Here is a 23,039-nt window from a genome sequence, read left to right as displayed (position 1 = left end):
TATTTCATAAGGATATATAACGTATTTAATTAATATTAAAGTGAAATAACGATCATATAATTAATATTATCATATTCTATTAATAAGTTTAAAATACATATTTTTTTGATTTGGTTTAATTTTAATTCATACTTTGTTTTTTAGACAAACGAAATATGTATTTAGACATTTTAAACAAACAGAATTAATTCTATTAAGATGAATAAAATAATGTATAGTAATACAATAATAAATGGCCTCTCAAATGTTGGTGTAAAATTTATATAGATAAGGGTTAGTGACTTAATGTTAATGAAAATAAATATCGATTGATAATTTACAAATAATATTATCGATATTTATTTTTTAGATTCTGAACGAAGTGAGCCCCTCTTTGAAAAGGAAAATTTATTTAGTTGGTACTTTGGAGAGGAGGGATCAAAAGTAAAAAATGTTCAATAACTTTCAAAAGCGTCGGGAAAAACGGGAATTTTTACGCATAACCACTTTACGACAAAATCGATTTATTGATTTTACTGTAACTCAAAAACGTATCATTGTAAATTCTTGAAATTTTCACCAAATGTTTATATTATGGTTATCTATTTATGATTAAATTTTCAAAATATTTAAAATTTTTTTAAACTTTTCATAAACCATTGAAATTTTCGATTTTTTTTCTTGAAATGCCGATAAAAAAAATTACGCTTTCCAAAAAATCTTTAAAATTTAATACAAGGTTTATAAGTTATACTTATCGTAGTAAAAAAAAAAAATCAAAAACCATTAGTCATAATTTTTGTTTATAAGCATTTAGAGTTCAAATGTTTATGAAATATATCAAAATCGCTAAAATTTGCAAGGAATTTTGAAGTTGAAAATACATAAAATTTTTGTGCTTTATACCTAAGGAGGTTATAAAACCCATCACAAGGTTATCCATAACTTTTTTTTCAAATAACTATAAAAAAAACTCTAGTGTCAATACAGAAAAAATTTTATGAGCGTATGAAATTTATTTTTTTACGAAATCGCGTAAAATAACGATATATTACAATTAAATATAGGTAATAATATAATATATCCTACTAATTATCATTGACTGACAAGTCATCTCCGTTCAAAATCGTTTTTCGTATACAATGATACCTGTCATTGCATTTAAATTTAACACATCCATTATAGTGACTAATGGCCTACTCTCCATCTCTACTATACAGCAGAGCGATACCCACTTGCCCACTTTTTTTTCTTTATGTTGCTTTTGGCGCAATTTACATATGCCCATTTCAGTTACATGTTTGATAATGCCATAATTGATAGTTATTATACACTCAGGCCCATTTGTTTAGGGGGTCCAAAGCAACACAATATTTTTCTTTTAATTATTTATTGTAAACTATTAATTTTTTTTAATAATCAAAATTTTTAAACAAATTCAAATTAATAAATATTTTTAAAAAAAGTATATAATAATTTTAGTAAGATAAAGACCCCTCAGATTTCTGTATATAATAACTGGGTAAGGAGGGGGCAATTAAAAATGTAGTAATAGCAATTACTTTACCAGATAGCATTTTGAAAAAAAAAACATCTCAAAGTGCTAAGATAAAACGTGACTTCCCAGAATGTTAAATTATTCTGATGTAACATATAAATATACAACACATAAATTAAAAGTCTGTAGTGTGGACCAAAATATATTTTAACGAATAACACTTTATAGTTTTAATCATACAAGTTGATCATAGGTAATTGGTGCATTAAGTCAATAACATTAGTGATTGTTTAAAAGAATACTTTTGTAGTAGGTATAAATCATTAAATTATTTAAATTATTAACGACTACCATAATAATATAACATAACATACAATACTGAAGACTCAGTTAACTAAATACATTTTTGGTAGTCAATTTAAATATTCACTATCTTATAAATACTTTCACATATAATAGTATAAGTACATAATTTAGATTGATTTTGTATGCAAACATTTTGTGAATTCAATAAACAAAGTCTATAGTAGATATTAAAATCTTTAGGTGTGATAACAAAACTCTTCGAAAAATTAAAAACAAATAAGTTTTTAAAATTGATAATATTTAAGTAAGTTTAAAAAAAAGTACTTATATTTAAAGCTGTAAATCAAATACTATGATACAATTAAATACTAATAACATTTTATTAAATAATAAATTAACAATTTTTAATACAATGTATGTATAAATTTGAATCATACATAAAGTGTTGGCATATTATATTTTAAGGATACAGAGAATTTGATTTATAACATCTACCACATACTTGGATAATATGTTGATATTTAAATAATTTATGTTTTATTTACTAATTTTAAACTGCGAATGATCGATCGAGAAGTGCTTTTAACTCTTTCAAATGTTGCATTTTACTTCCAGTTGCAGATGATGCCGCTGTTGGTCGTCCAGCATAACTATAAAAACAAATACAATAATTTTCAATTATATGTAGTAAATAAACATATTTTCCAAAACATGTAAAAGTATTAAAAATCATCTGTTTCTAGAAAAAACAAATATTAATCAAATCCGTGTCAGATTAGTAAAATCATTCAATTCATGATGATTTGTTTATATTTTTAATTAAAACACTCATTCTTAGATAATAAAAATATATTATTATATCATTTAAGCATTCATTATACTCATTACCTCATTAAAAGTAATTATATATAATATATTTTATATGTATTCAGTTTTAAGTACTTACAAGATAATACATTATGCTAACCTAAACCTAACCTTGACTTATTTTATTAAAAACACCAATATTTTAATATTTTAAAAAGAGCAATAAAATGTATTGATTTTACAATATATATTATTTTATTTATGTAATTAATAGTAAAAAAATTATTTGATTTTCAACTTTTTTTAGGAGAACTGTGAAACTATAGTTGGTACTTCGAGGAGATCAAAATTAAAAATTCCAAGTTATTTTCAAAATAATCGGAAAAAAACAGGAATTTCACACAAAACCTGTTTTAAAAAAATTCAATTATATTATTATATTATAATTTAAATATAAATAACCAAAGATACTTGAATTTATCACCAAATGTTTATATCAATATTTTATATACCTTATCTATGTAGTTAGTATTTATAAATACCTATTTAAAGTTTAGGTAAATGGAGTAGCAGACCAACATTTTGCGGGGTAACTTCATGTTACTCATTTTGTTAACCTACACTTTAAATACTATCAAGACGGATACCGTCTATTATCTGTAATATCTGATGTACACTTCTTGAATCATACATAACATCAATTGTGAGATAGATACAAAGAATTGGTAACTAAATGGAAAAAATATACCAATAGGAATACCACAGAGTAGTGTCTTGGGGCCTATCTATAGTTACTACATACCAAACACCACAAAGATAGCTGTTTGTCAACAATAAGGCAATTAAAATGCAAAAAATCGGTACACATTGACTATACGTTATGCAAATCCCAAAAATACTTGAATTATACTCAATCAATCAATCATCAACTCCACAAAAATATTATAGGTTAAATGCCTAAAAATACACTTTAAATTTCATTTAAATGGGAGACATTGAGTCTACAAGAAAAAAATTTTTGATTAGTCAGACCCCATTTAAAGTTAAAACTTTGAAAACAAAGTCTACTACAATTTGTATCTATTATAAAACCGATTTTGACTTGTGGCATTAAACTGTGGGGTTATGTCAGTAAATCTAACATCAATGTCATACAAGGCTATAAAAAATGAAAAAATCGACCTTCAGAATATCATTGCATTCTACTGGTTCGAATGAAACGGCGAATGCACGCATTGCAAAATGATAATGGTAACAATAACAAATGAAATCCAAAGGTTTTCTCACAAAATAAAAAACGAGTTTAGATCACCAAATCAATCCCATTCTTAGATAACTCTTTTAAGATATCAAACATCATAAACATCTGAAACCATACAAATTAGTTTAAGAATCTAGATTAAGGGCAGGAGCCACCAATTTCATTGATGCAACTTCATCAACATGTAATATATATATATACTATTAATATCAAGTATGTAAAATATAAAAAATTGTTGAATGTATTTATAAAGACTAAAGAGTACTAAAGTCAAAGTAGCCCTAAGGTGTATATCGATTCTGAAGGCTACTGTTAATATCGACACATCAATTTCGCCAAACACTGTTTATTCCCCTCCCCCTTGTATATGTATTTTAAGATGTATAGTTTTATGTATTAATAAATTGTATAATTAAAACTAAAATGTATGAATCTAACTACTTTTGGTAATCTCTAGACACATGTTTCAAATAAGTGAATTTAGACATTTTTTTATTGTTCAAATCATGTGTTAAATTTTCAATACATTTTTTTTTTTTTTGTAAAAAAACACTACTTTTATTGATATTTATTCAAAGATTTGTTTTGCAAAATAGCAAAAGTGCTTTTAAAAAAAAAAATGTATTGAAAATTTAACACATGATTTGAACAATAAAAAAATGTTGTATGCTCACTTTTTATATGTGTCCAGATGGGTGAGGTGGTGAACAGTGTACAATGGAATAGATAGTTAGGTTAAAATACTTTAAACGGTTATAAAAAAATATTGTGACTACATTTCCAATGTTTTAATTAAGAAATTAAACAACTTATGAGCAGCTTTGTATTAACTTAATATAATCTGCCCTTCATAAAAATACCAACTATATTAAATGTTCAACCAGAAACCACTACCACTTCATTGTAATCATTTTTACTGTTCCACAACATGAAAACTAATAAAATAAAAACTAACATCATTCAATTATTCTTAAACAATACATCTCTTGTCTAGCTCAGAATTTAAAATAAACATATTTATTGAAATCTCACCTAATACTTTGAGTTGAATTTTTCTGGTCGGATAAACTTGTTTTTGTAACACCGTCATTTGACCACGAAGAAAATATTCGTGAAAAAAATCCGTCAGAATTTTTAACAAACGGCCTGCACAAATAACAAAATACTATTTTTTTTCCTATACCTACTCTCTCTCTGGATGTATTTTGTTTAAATATAAGTAGGGTAAGTAAGGCAATTAAAATATAAGTTTATGTAGTTAGTCATAAACTTGTAAAAAAATTCTTCTTGTTTCTTCTCATGTAAAAATATTTATTTTGTACTATTTTTTAAATTAAATTAATTGTATAGTAGATATAATAATATAATACTAATACAATATAAAAACAAAACAAAAAATATGCTTTGTAAACTACTGGAACCACCAAATAATATTACCATACATATGTTTATATTTCTATTCTAATAATACTCTTATATTCCCCAAAAAATGTTTAAGTTAACTCACCCAATAGACTTGGTGTTGTTCAATACTGTGTGAAACCTTGGTTGTACATAAGGCCATGGTCCTTGATTTTTATGTTCTTCCTGTGACCATAAAATATCTGCGTTAGGGTACTTGGCACATTCTTGTTTGACCAAATCAAATGGGAATGGTGATATTTGTTCAACTCGAGCAATAGCTACAGTATCTACAAGATTATGTTCTTCTCTTGCTTTGGTTAAATCGTAGTATACTCTTCCAGAACAGAATATCAATCGTTTAACATTGCTTGCATTATCAGCTGCAGTACCCTTTTCTGGGATTATTCTCAAAAATTCTGTATCCTCATTCATTTCATCAAAACTAGATTTAGCTTCAGGGTGACGTAACAAAGATTTAGGAGTCATCATAATGAGTGGTTTACGGAACGGTAGAGCAATTTGACGACGAAGTATGTGGAAATAATTAGCTGGTGTAGAACAATTTGCAACCTTAATAAGAAAAAATAGCATGTTTTTTATAAATAAATATTTAAATAAAAAATAAAATTTATACTTACAATCCAATTAATATCATGCAATTGACGTACAGCAAATTCATCACTTTCTGGGGGAAAATAATCTGGATCATCAGAACTCATTTGCAAGAATCTTTCAAGTCTGGCTGATGAATGTTCTGGTCCCTGAAAGATACAAAAACAATTAAATTTAAATTAATTAAATATGAACATCAATAACAATAATAATATATTGATGTATTACCATTCCTTCAAGACCGTGAGGCAGTAGCATAACAAGACCAGATTGTCTAACCCATTTAGCTTGCCCAGAGCCAATAAATTGATCAATTATACATTGAGCAGTGTTATTGAAGTCACCAAACTGTGCTTCCCAGCATACCAAAGCATTTGGATTAGTCATTGAAAATCCTAATTCAAAACCTTGAAACATGACATATTTTAAATTAAATATATCGAAATTATCAAACCCAAAATCAGACAAAATATCAAATAATAAAAAAAAATATTTGAAATGCATTGTACTTGCATAGGTTTGTATTTTTTTATCTATACCTATTAAAGACCACACTGTTATTAAGATGCTATAATTGAAAGAGTGAATACTAATTTACTTTAACAATGTTATTATTCATTAATTATTATTTATATTTATTAATTTTAATGTTAAAAAATAAATTAATAAAAAAAGTATATTTTTTCATATTTTAATATTTAAAGCATATATTCAAATTTTTAATAGAATATAAGCATCATATTTTTGCTATTTTAAGAGAATATAAATCCGCGCTCAACTAATAACTAATAGTAATAAATAAACAAATGGACAACAGTACCTTAGGTGTGTTAAAGTATTAAATAGAAATATTGAACGAATTTATTAATTTTATATCCAGGGGAGAATTTATTAAGTCTTTAGGAAAAGATTTGATAAGCAAAATAAAAAAGGGATTTTAAGAGAATAGATGGCGGTGGTAAAACAATAATAAATATGACACGAGGAAAAAAAGTTCAAGCCACTGCTTGCATATATTAATTAAATTAAAATATAAAAAAAGTTACCCAACACAGCAAATTCAGACAAAGAACTATTGCATACAGTATATGGTGCCTGATCAGGATATAAATTGCACAGAGGTCTGTAAGTGGCTTTGTCAACAAGTTGGTGATGAAGTACATGATGTCGATGAGAAAATGTGCCTCTTTCAACATCTTGTCCACTTAATCGAACATGAACTCCATCTTTTAACAGAGATCCAAAAGCCATTGCCTCTCCCAATGCCCAGTCAACTGTACGATTTTCAACCATTTGCATGCGAGCCTTTAAAATTCTTTCAATACCTAAAATCAAATTTTTATATTAAAAAGTATAATTTGTATTAATGTATCATCTAATTTTAGTAAAACCTTAAATTAATAATTTAAACTGTTTGTGGTATATTAAATATATTTTATTAGTTAAATCTCCAATACTCCTTCCCTTTCACTAAAAAAAGTATAATAAATGAGTAATACTTTTAAATATACCTCTATGTATAACAAACTCAGCAGCATTTGGAGGAGGAGATGAAAATCGTTTACCAATATGTGTTAATGTTTCTTCTTTAACTCCAGACTTTGAAGCTTTTAAAGGATCTTTACCCTCGAAAAATCCTGACCACGGAGAATCTAACCAATCTTTATATTTGATGGTCGTTTCTTTTCGTGAAGTCAAATAAGCTTCTTCACAAATTTTATCATATTTATCCCAAACGTCCTAAAACATAAAGTGTAATTATATTAAGAATTATACACTATATAAATTAATATTTTTATATTTAAAATTGTAAAAATTGTAAATATAAAATGTAACTTATTACTTTAACTTCTTCTTTTGTAACTACTTTTTCTTCAATTAATTTTTCTGCATATTTGTCCAAAACTGGTGGGGTTTTTTTTATTACTTTGTACATAATAGGTTGTGTAAACATGGGTTCATCTATTTCATTATGACCATATCTTCTATAGCTTACCTTTAATTGAAATATAGAAATTAAATATAAACATAAATATATATTTATTACTAAATAATTACAAGGTCAATGACAACATCTTTATGGAAAACATTTCTCCATTCAGCAGCAATATTACAGACATGCATGACTGCTTCTGGATCATCAGAGTTGACATGGAAAATTGGAGCATTTACTACTCTAGCAACATCTATAACAAACAATATAATATTTAAAATTTAATTTGATATTATTTTAATACTGATTTAAACATATACAATATGATACTTATTTTTTTTTTTATATACATTTATTTGAGGTGAAGATGATAAAGGTTTTTAGTCTGCATTAACTTAATATTAAAAAAGAAAATATAAGTTAATGTACATATTATATCTTTATACAAATGTTGACATGTTTTTGAAGAATTAATAATTTATGATTTAAGTTTATATTGTAGAAAAATGTATTGAATGTGGCTGGATTCTGGTAACCTATTATTATTCATAAAATACATATACACCTTAAGTCCCCTGAACTGGTATTATATATTTATTTTTTACAGTATAATAATGTGCATATATAAATTAATTTGAATCAATTATTTATTTAATCATTTCATATTTTATGAATGTTAATATATTTTGAAAACTTTACCGGTACAATACGGTGATGATCGTGAATGTCGCGGATCAGTGGTGAAACCAATTTGATTGTTTACAACAATATGAATTGTTCCATGAGTAGTATAATCAGGAAGATCAGATAAATGAAACGTTTCATACACAACACCTTGGCCACAAAATGCTGCATCTCCATGAAGTAAAACTGACATTACCTTAATTAAAAACAATAATAACTTAGTTATACACTAAATACAATATACTATATAACTATCACATATTTATATATATATATATATATATTATTAAGAAATATAAAACAATCTGTAAACCATAACACAACAAGTAATTTGTATAATACATAAACATCAATGATATATTGAAAGAATTTTAAGAAATATACTTATTGATAACCACCTACTAACATTAATTAATTAAATTTACAATCACTAGTATAAAAAATCACAATTTCAATTTTGTTTAAATCTTTAAAAGAGTTTATTAGGGATGTAAAATGTAGCTATATATTTAATAAGGGGATTAGTACAGAGATGTCAATTCAGTTTTAAAATAGGACTGCTAAATTTTTCCACCATCATCAAAATACAGTAAAAATAGTTAAATATATATTTTTTTTTAAGATAGGGCGGGGGGTTTCTTTTATACATTTTAGCCTATTTGCAAAAGTCTCACAACCAATCTACACATCAAGATGCAACATTAGTTTTTTTTTTCAAAAAATTGTTTCTACAATATACCTTATCATAGATGTGAAATTTCAAAATTCATAACTTCTTTGCCCAAATAATGAATATAATATAGGTTTTTTTCAAAATAATTCTATTTCTATTAAATTAATAGTAATAATCAGGCAAGCATTTATATTTATATTGCCTATTATGTTACTTTGAATCTTTATTATACTGTCATTATCTATAAATATAATTCATAGATTTAACTTTTAACACTTAATTTATAATGACCAATATCATTAATTCAAATACATTTTTTGATATTAACATATATATACTAATAAAGAAGTAAGCAATATATTATAGAAAAAAAAATAGTGTAAGCTGTCAGCATATAGTTAACTGAAAATTAATAAATAATTTGGAGTTTGAAATGAAGAGTTCTTAAATAATTAACAAAATGAATAACGTGAAATTGATTTTTACTAATTTTTAATAGTTTATATTTATATCACAATCTTAAAAAGTTAATAAGACAGTGATAAATATATTTTTTAATTTTGATCCGTGATTATAATCTACAACTATCAAGTAATATCAACTACAATAAAGATTAAAATAATATATTATTTATAAAATATTTTTCAATAATTATTATTTAAGTATATTTATTAAATTTTGACAGTACCAGTGCAGTATAAAATTGAGTTAAGCCATATTGGTACAGAAAAAAATAGGGCCACCAATGTATACCCTAGATTAATACTCGAGTTAAATTTAGTAAGGAAACGGTTGTAAATACTTGTAATGGAGTTTAATAAAATCTGAGACATTTTTAATTTGTAAGTTTTTATGAAGTGAGTAGTTGGATATGTACCATGGGTCACTAGTTAAAGTATAGATAGTTATATTTTGAAAAGACTGGACCTATTGGAAAGTTGGATGGTCCTCAAATTTGTATGGTATATGACCAGTTAGGTCTGATCATTGTATTGTATAATAATATTGTAGTTTTAAAATTGTACATAGACTTTAGGAAGGAGCAAAAAATATTGAGTCTGCTATTAGCAAGTTGTTTTGTTGTTGTTTAGATGAGGAAGTAAAGCACTTATCTAAAATAATACTTAGGTACTTGGTCTTATGTTTTATGGTTGGGTAAATATCAGGGCAAAGTGTAAAAGTAACTTGAGATGATTTACTTTTGGTGATTTTTATATCTAGTTGGTAGACCAAATGTCTTTGGTTTAAATGTTATTGAAGGTGATGTGCTGCTGTAATGTCGTGGTTAATATCCACATTTATATTTAAATTAATTTTATTTTGATTATTTTATATTAAAAATATAAAAGTGCAATTTTAATTTATAACTATGCCATTCACATGGAGTAATTATTTCTTAATTAATAATAATGTTATATCTTATATTTACTTATTAATTATAATTTTTACAATATAATTTACTTAGGTTAGGTTAGGTTAGAATACTAACTTTTTTTCCTTCACCATCTCCTCTATAGAACTGTTCAGCTCTAGTTTTTCCTTGTACCACCGGATCTACAGCTTCTAAATGTGATGGATTGGCTACAACAGCTAAACGTACATTCTTGTTTGTTGCTCGATTTAAACGTTCTATGTAGGTACCCAAATGATACTTCACATCTCCTGATCCCTAAAAATAATATTTATTTAAATAATTTGGTTTTTAATAGATTTAGTAATCATTCTAAAATGTGAATAAATTAAAAATTAAATAATAAATTACGTCATCTTCAGCTTCCAATGCGGCAAATTGAGTAAATATTTGACTTAAAGGTTTACGACAAATATTTGCTAAAACATTTAATCTTCCACGATGAGGCATACCCATAATAACTGATTCTACACCATATTCAGTAGACTTATCTATAACTTGTTTCATAGCTGGTATTAAAATTTCACACCCCTCTAAGCCAAACCGTTTTTCGCTAGACCATTTACGAGCCAAAAAGGATTCAAATCTAATAAAAAACCCAAACATTTTATACACTAAAAAAAATTATTATGCTGTTAGGAATAATTAAGATGCATGTAAAATTGAATATAAATTCTAAATACTGTAATTTTTATCAAATTAATAAATTTAATTTATACCCTGTGGCTCGAGTAAGTCGGGCTAATATGAGCCTTTTTTGTTCTTTCTCCATTTCCATTATGCCTGGTGTTTCCATTCTCTGTCTAATCCAATTACATTGTTCTAATGAATTAATAAACATGAATTCTACACCAATTGAACGACAATACGTATTTTCTAAACGGTTCAAAATTTCTTTTAATGGTAATGCATTTTCTTTGCCACCAATAAATGTTGTAGATGGTAACTTAAATACACGTTCCATATCAGCTTCCTCTGTTATTTAATTAGAAAAAAGAAGTTGAATTAACTCAAAAAATAACAATAAAAATAATAATAATAGTAATAATAAAACAAATGTAAAAATACATTATCTTTTCGTGAAGGTGCACCTAAATAATGAGATTATACAGATACGCAAAATTTAAATAAATAGTCATGTTAGTTAAAAATCAATCAAAACACACACAAAATCATCATAATGTATAGCATGCATAAATAATAATAAAAATATGTATATAAATAGCACAAACTTACTACATACCCATTAATTCGGCTACTTTATTCTGTAGGTGTTGAGAATATGTAGTATTATCGGGTGGTTTGCCTACAAATAAACTCTCAGTTTAAAAAAAAACAAGTCCAAAAATCAATAAAAATATTAATTAAGTTTAAAATAGAAATACTTAATTAGTGAAAAATGAAAAAAAAAATTGTTAAAATAATTATTTCTAATAAGTGCTTATAAGTGAAAAGTAAAAGATCATTGTATTAAGAATAAAATTATTAAAACTAAAATAAAATAATATCTAATAAGTTAAATTGTATTACTAATCTACATCATTAAATAAATGATTACAAATTGTTTTATGAAATTTAACAAAACAATTTTATAACTTTCAAAATTATTTAAATCATTATTAAATAATTAAAGAGTTTGATATCTTAACAAATTAATGTTGATTAATATTTTCTAAACAAATTATTTTCCTGATATATATAAAATGTGTCACCAGAGTTCATTCATTTGTAAAAAGTATAGGGCCTTGAGTATTAGTAAAAAATAGAATTTAATGGTCTGATACTAACTTGTCGTTATAAAATTGGAGCTAAATTATAAATATATATGAAAAAGCAAGATTGACAAAACAAGCAGCAATGAACAAAAAGCAAATTTTATGAACCTGTTTTTAATAAATTAGGAAAGAATGGCTAATAGTTTGTGTTAATAACAAAATGCAGTAATTTAAATACAAATCAAATTGTATGCATTTATATTATGTATAATTATAAATTAACAAAAACAATTTGAAAATATCGCTCTTCTTTTTATACTAAAATATAATTAAATGAAAATCTAATTAATAATATATAACATTTATCTAAAAATAAAAGATAAATTTACATTTTTTAAGTTTAATATTTTAAGTTGTTACCTAACGTATATTTTTTCAGTAAATAAGGTATATATGTATTAGTATTCTTAAAAGTTTCATAAAATCTGAAGTTTATTTATTAGTGTTTATTTTCTTTAAATATTTAAAAATGAATATACATTTTACATTTATAATCTATAAAAATATTATCTAAAAATTATTTATTAATCAATTACATGCATGCAATAGAAATTAAGTTATTAACAAATTGAATAAATGTTAAAACAATTATAATACCTAATATACATAGATTGAATATTGAATTCAGGGCTAATCAAATGAAATTTCAAGTGTAATAAATTTTTAACTACATAATATATTGAGATTTATATAAATTTAAAATTAGTTAAAACCTCATGCAAATTACGCATTAAAATAAACTAAATATTATTAATTATTAAATAGCTATGATCTGTACTCACAAAACAAATTTAATAAACCAACACAAGATTGCAGTTAAGATTTTAATGTACAATGCGAACTGTACTACTTACCAAATGGAGGATAGCAACCATATAAAATCTCTTGGGGCAGTCTATCATCTTGGTCGACTTTACTTAAATTTAAAGGATCAAGGCGTGCAATATGATGTCCTCGTATCTAATGGGACGACCAAAAAAAAAAAAAAAAGCACAAACATATTTATTTAAAACAAACAAACAATTTATATTAGTAAAAATTAAAAATTGTATTAAATTAATACATTTTAAGCTAATGATTAAATGTTTTACTGTTTTAGAGTAACAAATAATTATCAAATTATCAAACAGTAGTAAAATTCAAAACAAATAAATTATGTACCCACCCAATTTATTATACCTAACTAAATTGAGTATGAATATTGTCTATAGACTATAATAATTAAACATCATATTTTCTATTGAATCGTATTACAAATAAACATGGTAAAGTTCAGAATTCTAAATCTAATTATATGGTTTGAATTAAATAGACAGTATAAAAATTGTATGCATGTATTAAAATGTATATTGATAATGATGTACAATAATATTTATAACACATAAATTATAAAAACTTTTCAGATGATTTTAAATTGTATATTTGTTAAACAAACTTTTTTAATTAATATTATAATTTATATTGATCAATATGTTAAACATAGTAAGAAACTATACAAAAATAATTTCCCATTAACTAAATTGATCAATATATTACAAATATAAAAATAAATGAAATTAATACAAATATTAGTAAATTGTAAGTCAAGAGATACACCAAAACTTTTTCACAACTACCTAATTTTTTGAAATTATAAAAATTTTAACTAAAATGAAATATCTGTAAATCAAAACTTATTTCTAATATTTTAAATTTCAAGTGATAAGCCTAAACTACAAATTGTTCAGCTATATATTATTAGATGTCTAGTAGGTCACTGTAATAAATGTGTTAAATTTGAATTCAATGTTGTATCAATGTATAAGAAAAACAATTTTGAGTAAAGATGAACTTTCAACTAATACCACTAAGTATTTATCATATTTTTTTTAACATAGGTACCTAGTTAAATTGTTTATTTTAATTTTAGTATTACTGTAAGTTGATATCATTTTTATTAAAAATATTAAACTTATTAAATTGATTAGTATTTAATTATTATAACATTAATATTATTTATACTTATTTTATTATTGATATTAACAACTTAATCATAAACAGTATGAATAGGATCATAGTATATAATATAGATATATACCATCTTAAAATGAATCTACAAACCTATTTTAAAAATGTCATTGTACATAGTAAAATTCATAATAAATGTAAAAGTTTTATCTCTTAAAAACAATGATTTTGAATCATACAAAATAATTAACATTATTATTCATCAATAATAATATAAAATTTCATTCATGTTTGTAATTTACCTTATTTTTATTATTTTTATTTAATTATTTATTATTATTGTTACTAGATAGAAAATGTATATTATGTAATATACCATTTACTTTAAGAGGATTTGAAGCAGTGGTTTTGTGTTTTTGTTTAATACACATAGGATTATAGACGTTTCTATTTCCAACGTACAAATTGATATAATGAAGTGATAAGAATTATGAATACAGATTTGAATTTGTCGTCAAATCTATTCGAGATCAACTTTCCCACATATTTGATTTTATCCCCCCAAAATCCTAAATTTTATAAACTTTTGTACATGCTCACACATGGGCCTTGGATTATAATAACACTAAAACATTTATTAATATTTTTATATTTATTCATTTTGAGTCTAATCTGAACAAAAAAATCATTTGGTTTTTTTTCTTAGAAATATTTAATTTGGTACAGAATTATTAAATATATAAATAAAAATTAGTATAATATATATGTAAATAATTATATTATATTACACAATTGATCAAAATTAATAGTTAATAATTTAGTTACTTATGGTTACAGAAAAACTCAATTTAGACATGCACACACTAGTACTGATAACATAAAAACAAAACAATTTAAAAATACCTTAAATGTCTATTTACATTCTTAGCCCAATCTTACCAATTGAATGTTGTCTTAGAACAACATCATGAGGTCTACCTTTTTTTCGAGCATTTACCAAATCTGCATTCGTAAATCCAAGGGGATCAATTTGAGATACAAAATGACCTCGAACCTATAGTGTATAAAACTTAAGTAATATATTCCTTGTTTATAATGTCTAGCTTTCCAAAAAAATATTATAATAAATAATATAATCAATATTATTATCAATTAAAACATAAAATATACATTTAAAAAATATCAGTCAACATTTTTAAAGTTCCAAAATTTAATAATATAAATTGAAAATAATACATATAGTATCACAAAAATAATACATTTATATTACTAAAAATATCAACTATAATATCAATTAGTTTTTATTAAATGTTGAAATATTTTAATTATACCAACTGCTTATTCAAATATTAAAATTAGTTGAATTAATAAATATCACATATAGATATATAATAATAAGTAGGGTATGACTTTAAAGACAATATAATTAATAAAAAAAAAAAAAAAAAACAATTACAACATTTATTAGAAAATTAAATAGTTTATATACGTATTGTATATTTTAACTAGTTTGTATTAAAAAAAATAATTCACTATCATGTACTTAGATAAACTGTCTTCAGTAATGCAGACTGACAAATAATTTTGAATCTAATATCCCTGCATTATGAACATATTTTAATCTATAGATAGGCGTGCTCGATTTGGAGGGGATGCAGAAGGACGGAATACCCCAACTAATTTTTCAGAAATTTTAGCGTACCCCTACTATTAATTTTAAGGGAAACGCACGAGATACCATCATAATTTGTCTTATGGATTATTTCAAAATTGTGCATCTAAAAAAATAAATAGTTAAAAATTGATGTTTTTTATTTATTTACTTAAATTATTCTTTTGAGTTAGTTATTATTTCTTAATATAATATATATAGCAGGTACAATAATTACTAATTACCTATGTTTTATATTAACTAATTTTTTCTCTAATTGATTACCTATTTATAAATATTTTTTATGATTTAAATAGGGGTATTAGGAGGTATGGAGGCATAGGCCCCATGGCTCAATAACGTTAAATGAGTAATAGGGACGCTTTTTTATTTAAAGTAAACAGAGTATCCCTACTTTAATTTTGCCAAGTCGAGCACTGTAGATAGGTAGTATGGGTATTTATATAAACGTTAAATTAACTGGCCATACCAAATACTTGATAAAGTATTTAGTGATATCGATAATAAAACCCGTTAAAAATAATTAACAAACGACAATGTCTTTAGAAGATCTTAACGATTTGTACCATTAAAACGCATGTTATGCATAAAATTATTAAGTCGATTAAAAATTAAACACAAAAAGGCTTTTATAAGTAAAAAAGCCAAAAAAAGGCAAAAAAAATACATCAATCGTCTTAAATATTTAATGACACATTTTTCTATAAAAATTATTTTTCTATTATTATTATTATTATTATTAAAAAAAAAGGCTTTTGCCTTCAAATCCAAACCCTAATAACAAGTTACTAAAAGTTTAAATTAAATTATAATTAAATTGTACTTAATAATTAAAATATAATATCCAAATTAAATTTTAACTATTCAAATTTATAAATGTGTTTATATTTTTATAAAAGTATAGCTAAAATGTTACATTATGATTATTTATTATTGATATTTCTGATATTACATTTATTTCGGATTTATTCTAAGATCCCTAAAAACATTAATTTTGTGCGTGACATTATACATGTATGTAAGACAGGACTACATTGGTTTGGCTAGTTACCTAGTAAACCTGGTGGGCAGCTCAAAATATGGGGCGATTATGAGTGGTGTTTGGTCATATTTTTTTTTATATATATAACTGATAAATTAATACAAACATTAGTAGGAAATACCTTGCCAATCCGGTGTTGGAAATAAATTTAAATATACATAAATATTCAACATGTATAAACTAAGATTGAAGTAGACTACAATAATTTTTATATGAGAAATTAAGAAGGACCTTTTGAAGAGGATAAGAAATTGTTATATTTTTTTGTCAATTATCTGAAAATATTTTTAAGGACCAGATGTGATACTATTAGTACCATTGCATATCTATTATTGCATAAATATAAATACATATTATAATTTACTATTTCAATTTTTATTTATGAAAAAAATTGTATCTAATATTTCATACCATAAATTAAAATCATAAGATTCTATAACACTATAACATACAATATTATACCTGATAAGATCTTATAATTGCTTGTACTGCCAAATGATCATCAATCATTTTTTCACTAAATACTCCACCAATAGCTGTTGTACTTTGAACTGCAGGTAATATACTAGACAACAACACCTCATTTTTGCCTGGTGGAGCCAATGATGGTGGTGCCTGATACGCTGCACCTGGCTGTGCTCCAGCATCACAGTTTTTAAAAAAGGTATCCCAAGACTATACAAATATAAAACAATAAGCAATAAAAAGTATTATATTTTGAATAAATCTAAACATTTACTTACAACATTGACACTTTTGGGATCTGCTAACCATGCATTGTACATATCTTCGATGTAAGAAGCTGAAGTACCATTAAGAAATTGCTCTTGGTTAACATTAGTTGAATACTTATTCTCTAAAACGGGTAATGATTGAGTAGCTCTTATCAGAGATCTAGATTTTGGTCCTATTAGCCATGTTGCAAATTTTTGTCTACCAACAATTGTTGGCACACAAGGAACTAATTGATTTACAACTGACTGTGCTCGATGCATTATTCCTAAACAAATCATTAATAAATGTTAATAGATACAAAAAAATAATAAAATAATTTTTACATCAATATTGAAAATACTTTAAGACAAAGATTTATTATATGGTTTGTATACTAAATTATGAATACATGATGACTCATTTAATTTAAAACGCTCAATATTTTAGAAAACACTAATGGTTTTGAAAAATATTTTTTAAATTATTTTAGTTCATTATAAAACAACATTTTTTAAAAAATCTAAACTTTAAATACTTATAACTTATAATCTAATAGACAAAACTTAAATTTTTATACATAAAAAAATTACTCTAAAAAATATTTTACTTTTAAAAACATGTTTTTATTAAAAAAAATAACACTATTAAAAATTATAAGGATAATAATACATTTATTTTGAAAAATATAAGCTTTTAACCACTTAAAATGGTGTAACAAAAATATGTTCAAAATAATGAATGTCTAACATTTTTACGAATATGACTATGATTTCATGTGGAATATGGGATTAAAACATTTAACTATACAAATTACAAGTAAAGGTACATATTTTTTTACAATAGACAAATATTGGATTTTTTAGTAAAATCAGTGAAAAAGTATTAGTATTATAAAAATGAAAGGGTATAATAAGTTATAAAAAAGTTCAAAAATAATATAAATTTAATTAGGTACAATTAAATAATAAATTCAATAATGTTGAGAAATATTTCTTTGATTTATTTAAAAAACAGCTAAATAATTAAAGTATTTACATAGAGTATCTAAGTATTGTTTTTAATCAATAGGTAATTCATCATATAACATCATTAAAAATTGATTAAGAATACATACCTATTAACTACTGTAACTTATCAATATACATATTATGTAAATGTAAATATACAAAATACAATATTGAAGTTTATAATCCATATATTTCAATATTTCACATTTTATTAGTATATGCACGAAAAAGAAAATTTTTGATGTAAAAACTTAGATAATATGAGGTTAATAACTAGTAACTACTAATAAATCCTATGAATTTTTCTTCAATTGTATTTGTTTTAAGTTTAAACTATCTTTAGCAGCGCTTCTTAACCTGTGGTACGCTCATAGAGGGTACGTAAATATAATTTGTAATTCCTAATAAAATAAAATTCTATACATATAACATAGACGTATACATTACTAATAAGCAAACAAAAAAATGGTCAGGTGGTATCTAAAAATTTTCAAACTGTACCTAGGTGGTACGCAAATATAAAAAGGTTGAGAACTGATCTATAGGGATACATAAAATATATATGCTCGTTCTTTAATTTTCATTACAATTTTATGTAAGACAAATAGTGATTTTATAAATAGAATATTCAACATCTTACTTTTTGGTACAAAGCCAAACATCAATTGAAAGCGGTACAAGGACATTTAGTTTTTCTCATTATAAGACAAAATATTGTTTAGAAGCAAAATAATCCAATACATTTTATTGATATTAAATTTATGTTGAGTTACAATAAATATTGATTATTTTATAAGTTGATATTAATTTTTTCACATACCATTTTGATATAATTTCTAGTTAACTACCTACTTTATAATTGAGTAATTTAAATAACAACTAATTTTTCTTTTTTATCAATGTAAGCAAAATTGTTAGATTATGGGAATTAATATTGAGCAATATTTTACATTTGACACGTGTTATGTATTAAATATTTATCATCCAATTATTTAAAAGTATTAAATAATTAACTGTAGAAATAATCAGATAATTACTCATATGAAATCAGAATAAATTGATAATTATACATTCTTAAGAGTTTCTTGATAATTTAGTATCAATGTATCACAACACTAATACACTATCATTTACTATATAGGTCCCTGTGAAATAATATGATAGAAAGCCTATATTCACCTGACACAATATGCATAACATGATAAACCTATAGACAAATTAATTATTCTTTAAAGGTCTATCGTCTATGGATATAGTAATAATAATAATAATAAATAAATAAATATACAATAATAAAAACAAATAAGGTATACTACAATAATATAATATCTAATATAGGTTAGACCAAAGTATAATAATATGATACAAAGTGTAAATGTATTGTTTATTTGTATATAAAATGTTTAATATTTAAGCAAGTAATATAATTTTATTATGGCAATAAATAATTATAGTATAATACACCAACGCATTGTTAAAATGTTATGCTAACAATTGGTAGTGATTTATATAAGAAAAAAATGGCATCTATTCATGTATTAATTATTGCAGCTATGTGTCAATTGGGTTATTTGGGGCCCAACGGTTCAAACACAAATCATCAATAATTATGATTTATGTAAATGTCACCTTGACCTAGGATATGTAGGATGACACGGATAAATGCACTAATAATCACCTATGTTGGGGACGAATCGTCGAAAAAAAAAACGAGTTGACATTTGATGTAGCGGAAGAAGTTAAATGGTTCGTCGTGTGACAGACAAAAAGCAACAAAAACTACCGGATAAAGGTTCATAACGATAAATAAAATACAACTATTGTAGAAAATATATATTATTATAAATAAGTACTTAATAGATAGAACGTTATATTCGGTTGGACTTACTTTCTGCGTTCGGACGAAAACCGTGCGATTGATACTGTGAATACTGGATATCGTATCTGACGACGGTGTCGCCGGATCGATTATGTATGTTATAGACTGATGTGGCAAGCTTGTCGTTGTCGCGGGCCCGTTGACACCCGAGAAAAAAATAAATCGATTGAAAAAAATTAAAAACCGTTTCGAGTAATTTGTCTCGGCGCGAGCTACATGGGGTTTAGGAGTGATATGGTATAGAATCTCTCAATAGAACGATTAGTATAACCGCACAAACAGCTGTGTAGTGAACTACTAAGCAACTGAACAGCAGTGATCACAACTCATAAGCTGGTCTGAGAATAGGTATCGATGACACAAACTGTATAACTGACCACCACCGGAACGAATGATAAATAATAAGTAATCAGACGCAAAGAAGTCGTGCTTGTGTAGGTACGTGCTATCATGTGTACTACGTATTATAATGAGATGACGGCCGGAAAGTCCTTGGACAAACCGAAAATTACGTGAAAAAATATGGAAAATAGAAGTATATTAAGAGAGAGTGAGAGAGAGGGAGTGAGTGAGTGAGTAAGAAAGTAACAAATGCGAAAACAGTGTAGTGTCACGCTATTATCACGAGGATACGGGCGCGACGACCGACAAGACGGTAAACGTTGTGCACTTCAGCTCTCGATTCAGCTCGTGTAGTGATGGTCAGGGAGACGACGTCGCAACAAAAATCGATAAGAAACCTTAAAAGAAAAACTATAATGGTAAAATGATAACGGGTTATCATTTATCGTACCACTGTATTATACTATATAGTACTATAGACTTTTTTTATAGTATGTACCAGACGACAGACGCCATCAAGTTTATCTAATATTAATAGTTGACTAATTAAAATTAAATTATAATATGTATTAGTCACATTGACATTATCTCATTATTATAAAAAAAACTTAATAAACACATACACATTTCGAATTTTCAGATATTCCTTGGTGTCTGGTGAATGGTGATCGGACAAAACGTAAAAACAAAAACTGACGTGTTGACTAAAATAAAAAAAAAAGAATTAAACTAATTAAATAGTGTGTATAATACAAAAATAATATCAATAACATCAGGGGTATATTTAAGGAAGGTGCCCCATGGGGCCCGTGCCCCCCTCCCCCATTCACTGTATTTTATACTTATTTTTATTATATGAGATATTTTACAACTCTACGCCCCATGTACGCAAATTTGAACTTTTTGTTTGTGCCGCCCCCCTCCCTTAAGACATTTCTAAATACGCCCCTGAATAACATGATTCTAATATTTATATTACATTCTATAAAATATTATTTGTTTTTTTTCAGGGGTCTAGGAAATTAATCTATACCTACACTATATGTGGGTGATATGTCTGTTATCGACTGCTTAATACAAGGCCATAGTCAGGGTTAAACTAGCTCAAACAAACGGCCCGGGAAATAATTTTTTAACAAGCCCCTTTTACACATACAAAGACCCCCGCACTGCTTATTACCGGCGCCAAATAACTAGCCTACTGCAGCCCCCATAGGCTCATTTTCAAGGCTGCCTACCGGGAAAATCCCGGTGTCCTGGTGGCCTAGTCTAACCCTGACCTTGGTGGCTGACGATCTAAATAATCATTCAAATTCATTAAAATTAAAATAAGGCAAGAAAAGAAGTCCAACTTATTTAGTATCTTAGATTCTGAGAGGATTGATGAATATAATTGACAATGAAATACAATAAAATGTTTGTTTGTGTATATAGATTTATAATTCATTTTATATAAATATAACATATTAACTAGTAAGACATTGTTTGTTTTTATAATGTTGGGAAGTGTGGGGGTAAAGCCCCCGCGGGTTTTGACCATCCTGAGTAATTTTTGCAACCTCTGATATGTTTCCCAAATTACGCCACTGCAGGCTCTGCTTATAAAAGAGGTGTAGCATAGGTCATTAGTGGATGTGTTAAATTTAAATGCAATGGCCAATGACAGGTATCATTGCATACGAAAAACGATTCTGAACGGAGATGATTTGTCAGTCTAGGTCTCTAGGATATATTATAATATTACCACAGAATAGATTATTACTAGGTACCTATATTTAAATCGTAATTTATTTTTCTCAACTATACTAGTGAAAGTTTCAAGTTTCTACGACTTATACTTTTTGAATAACAACAAATATTTTAAAATTGCCCGATCTCATTTTATTATTTTAAAAACTTCGACGCCACTGTATATATATATATATATATATATATATATATATATAACACTCATTATAAAGCCTACAATTTAGACTTTATATCTAGACTTCAGTCGGCATCGCCCACGTATAAGAGTGCAATAGATATTAAAAATTATATTTTAACAAAGACTATAAGTATTGACTGAAATCGGGGGGGGGGCTTGAGGTGCT

General features: G+C 25.4%; 1 protein-coding gene across 7 annotated transcripts; it reads right to left on the bottom strand.

The window, feature by feature from the left end:
* Positions 1-2,082: 2,082 nt before the first annotated feature.
* Positions 2,083-21,251, bottom strand: LOC113555153 (2-oxoglutarate dehydrogenase, mitochondrial). 7 transcript variants are annotated; one of them, XM_026959495.1, is made up of 17 exons: positions 19,366-19,480; positions 17,748-18,004; positions 17,467-17,679; positions 13,198-13,303; positions 11,812-11,874; positions 11,288-11,543; positions 10,920-11,154; positions 10,647-10,826; positions 8,500-8,680; positions 7,926-8,053; positions 7,711-7,863; positions 7,379-7,607; positions 6,914-7,192; positions 6,096-6,274; positions 5,894-6,016; positions 5,359-5,825; positions 2,083-2,433 (listed from the first exon to the last, which is right to left on the bottom strand). In XM_026959495.1, exons 1-17 carry the CDS (start codon positions 19,409-19,411, stop codon positions 2,334-2,336), a joined length of 3,195 nt encoding a protein of 1,064 aa, XP_026815296.1. In that variant the 5' UTR covers positions 19,412-19,480; the 3' UTR covers positions 2,083-2,333. The 7 variants fall into 7 exon arrangements, with proteins under 7 accessions (XP_026815296.1, XP_026815301.1, XP_026815300.1 ...); XM_026959496.2 differs by lacking the exons at positions 2,083-2,433; positions 19,366-19,480 and adding exons at positions 4,865-4,997; positions 20,614-21,251; XM_026959494.1 differs by lacking the exon at positions 2,083-2,433 and adding an exon at positions 4,865-4,997 and having other exon boundaries at positions 19,366-19,484.
* Positions 21,252-23,039: the final 1,788 nt, after the last annotated feature.

Source organism: Rhopalosiphum maidis, chromosome 1 (genome assembly GCF_003676215.2).
Source record: "Rhopalosiphum maidis isolate BTI-1 chromosome 1, ASM367621v3, whole genome shotgun sequence".
Classification (NCBI taxonomy): Eukaryota; Metazoa; Arthropoda; class Insecta; order Hemiptera; family Aphididae; genus Rhopalosiphum; species Rhopalosiphum maidis.
This window is presented reverse-complemented; position numbering and strand designations above follow the sequence as displayed.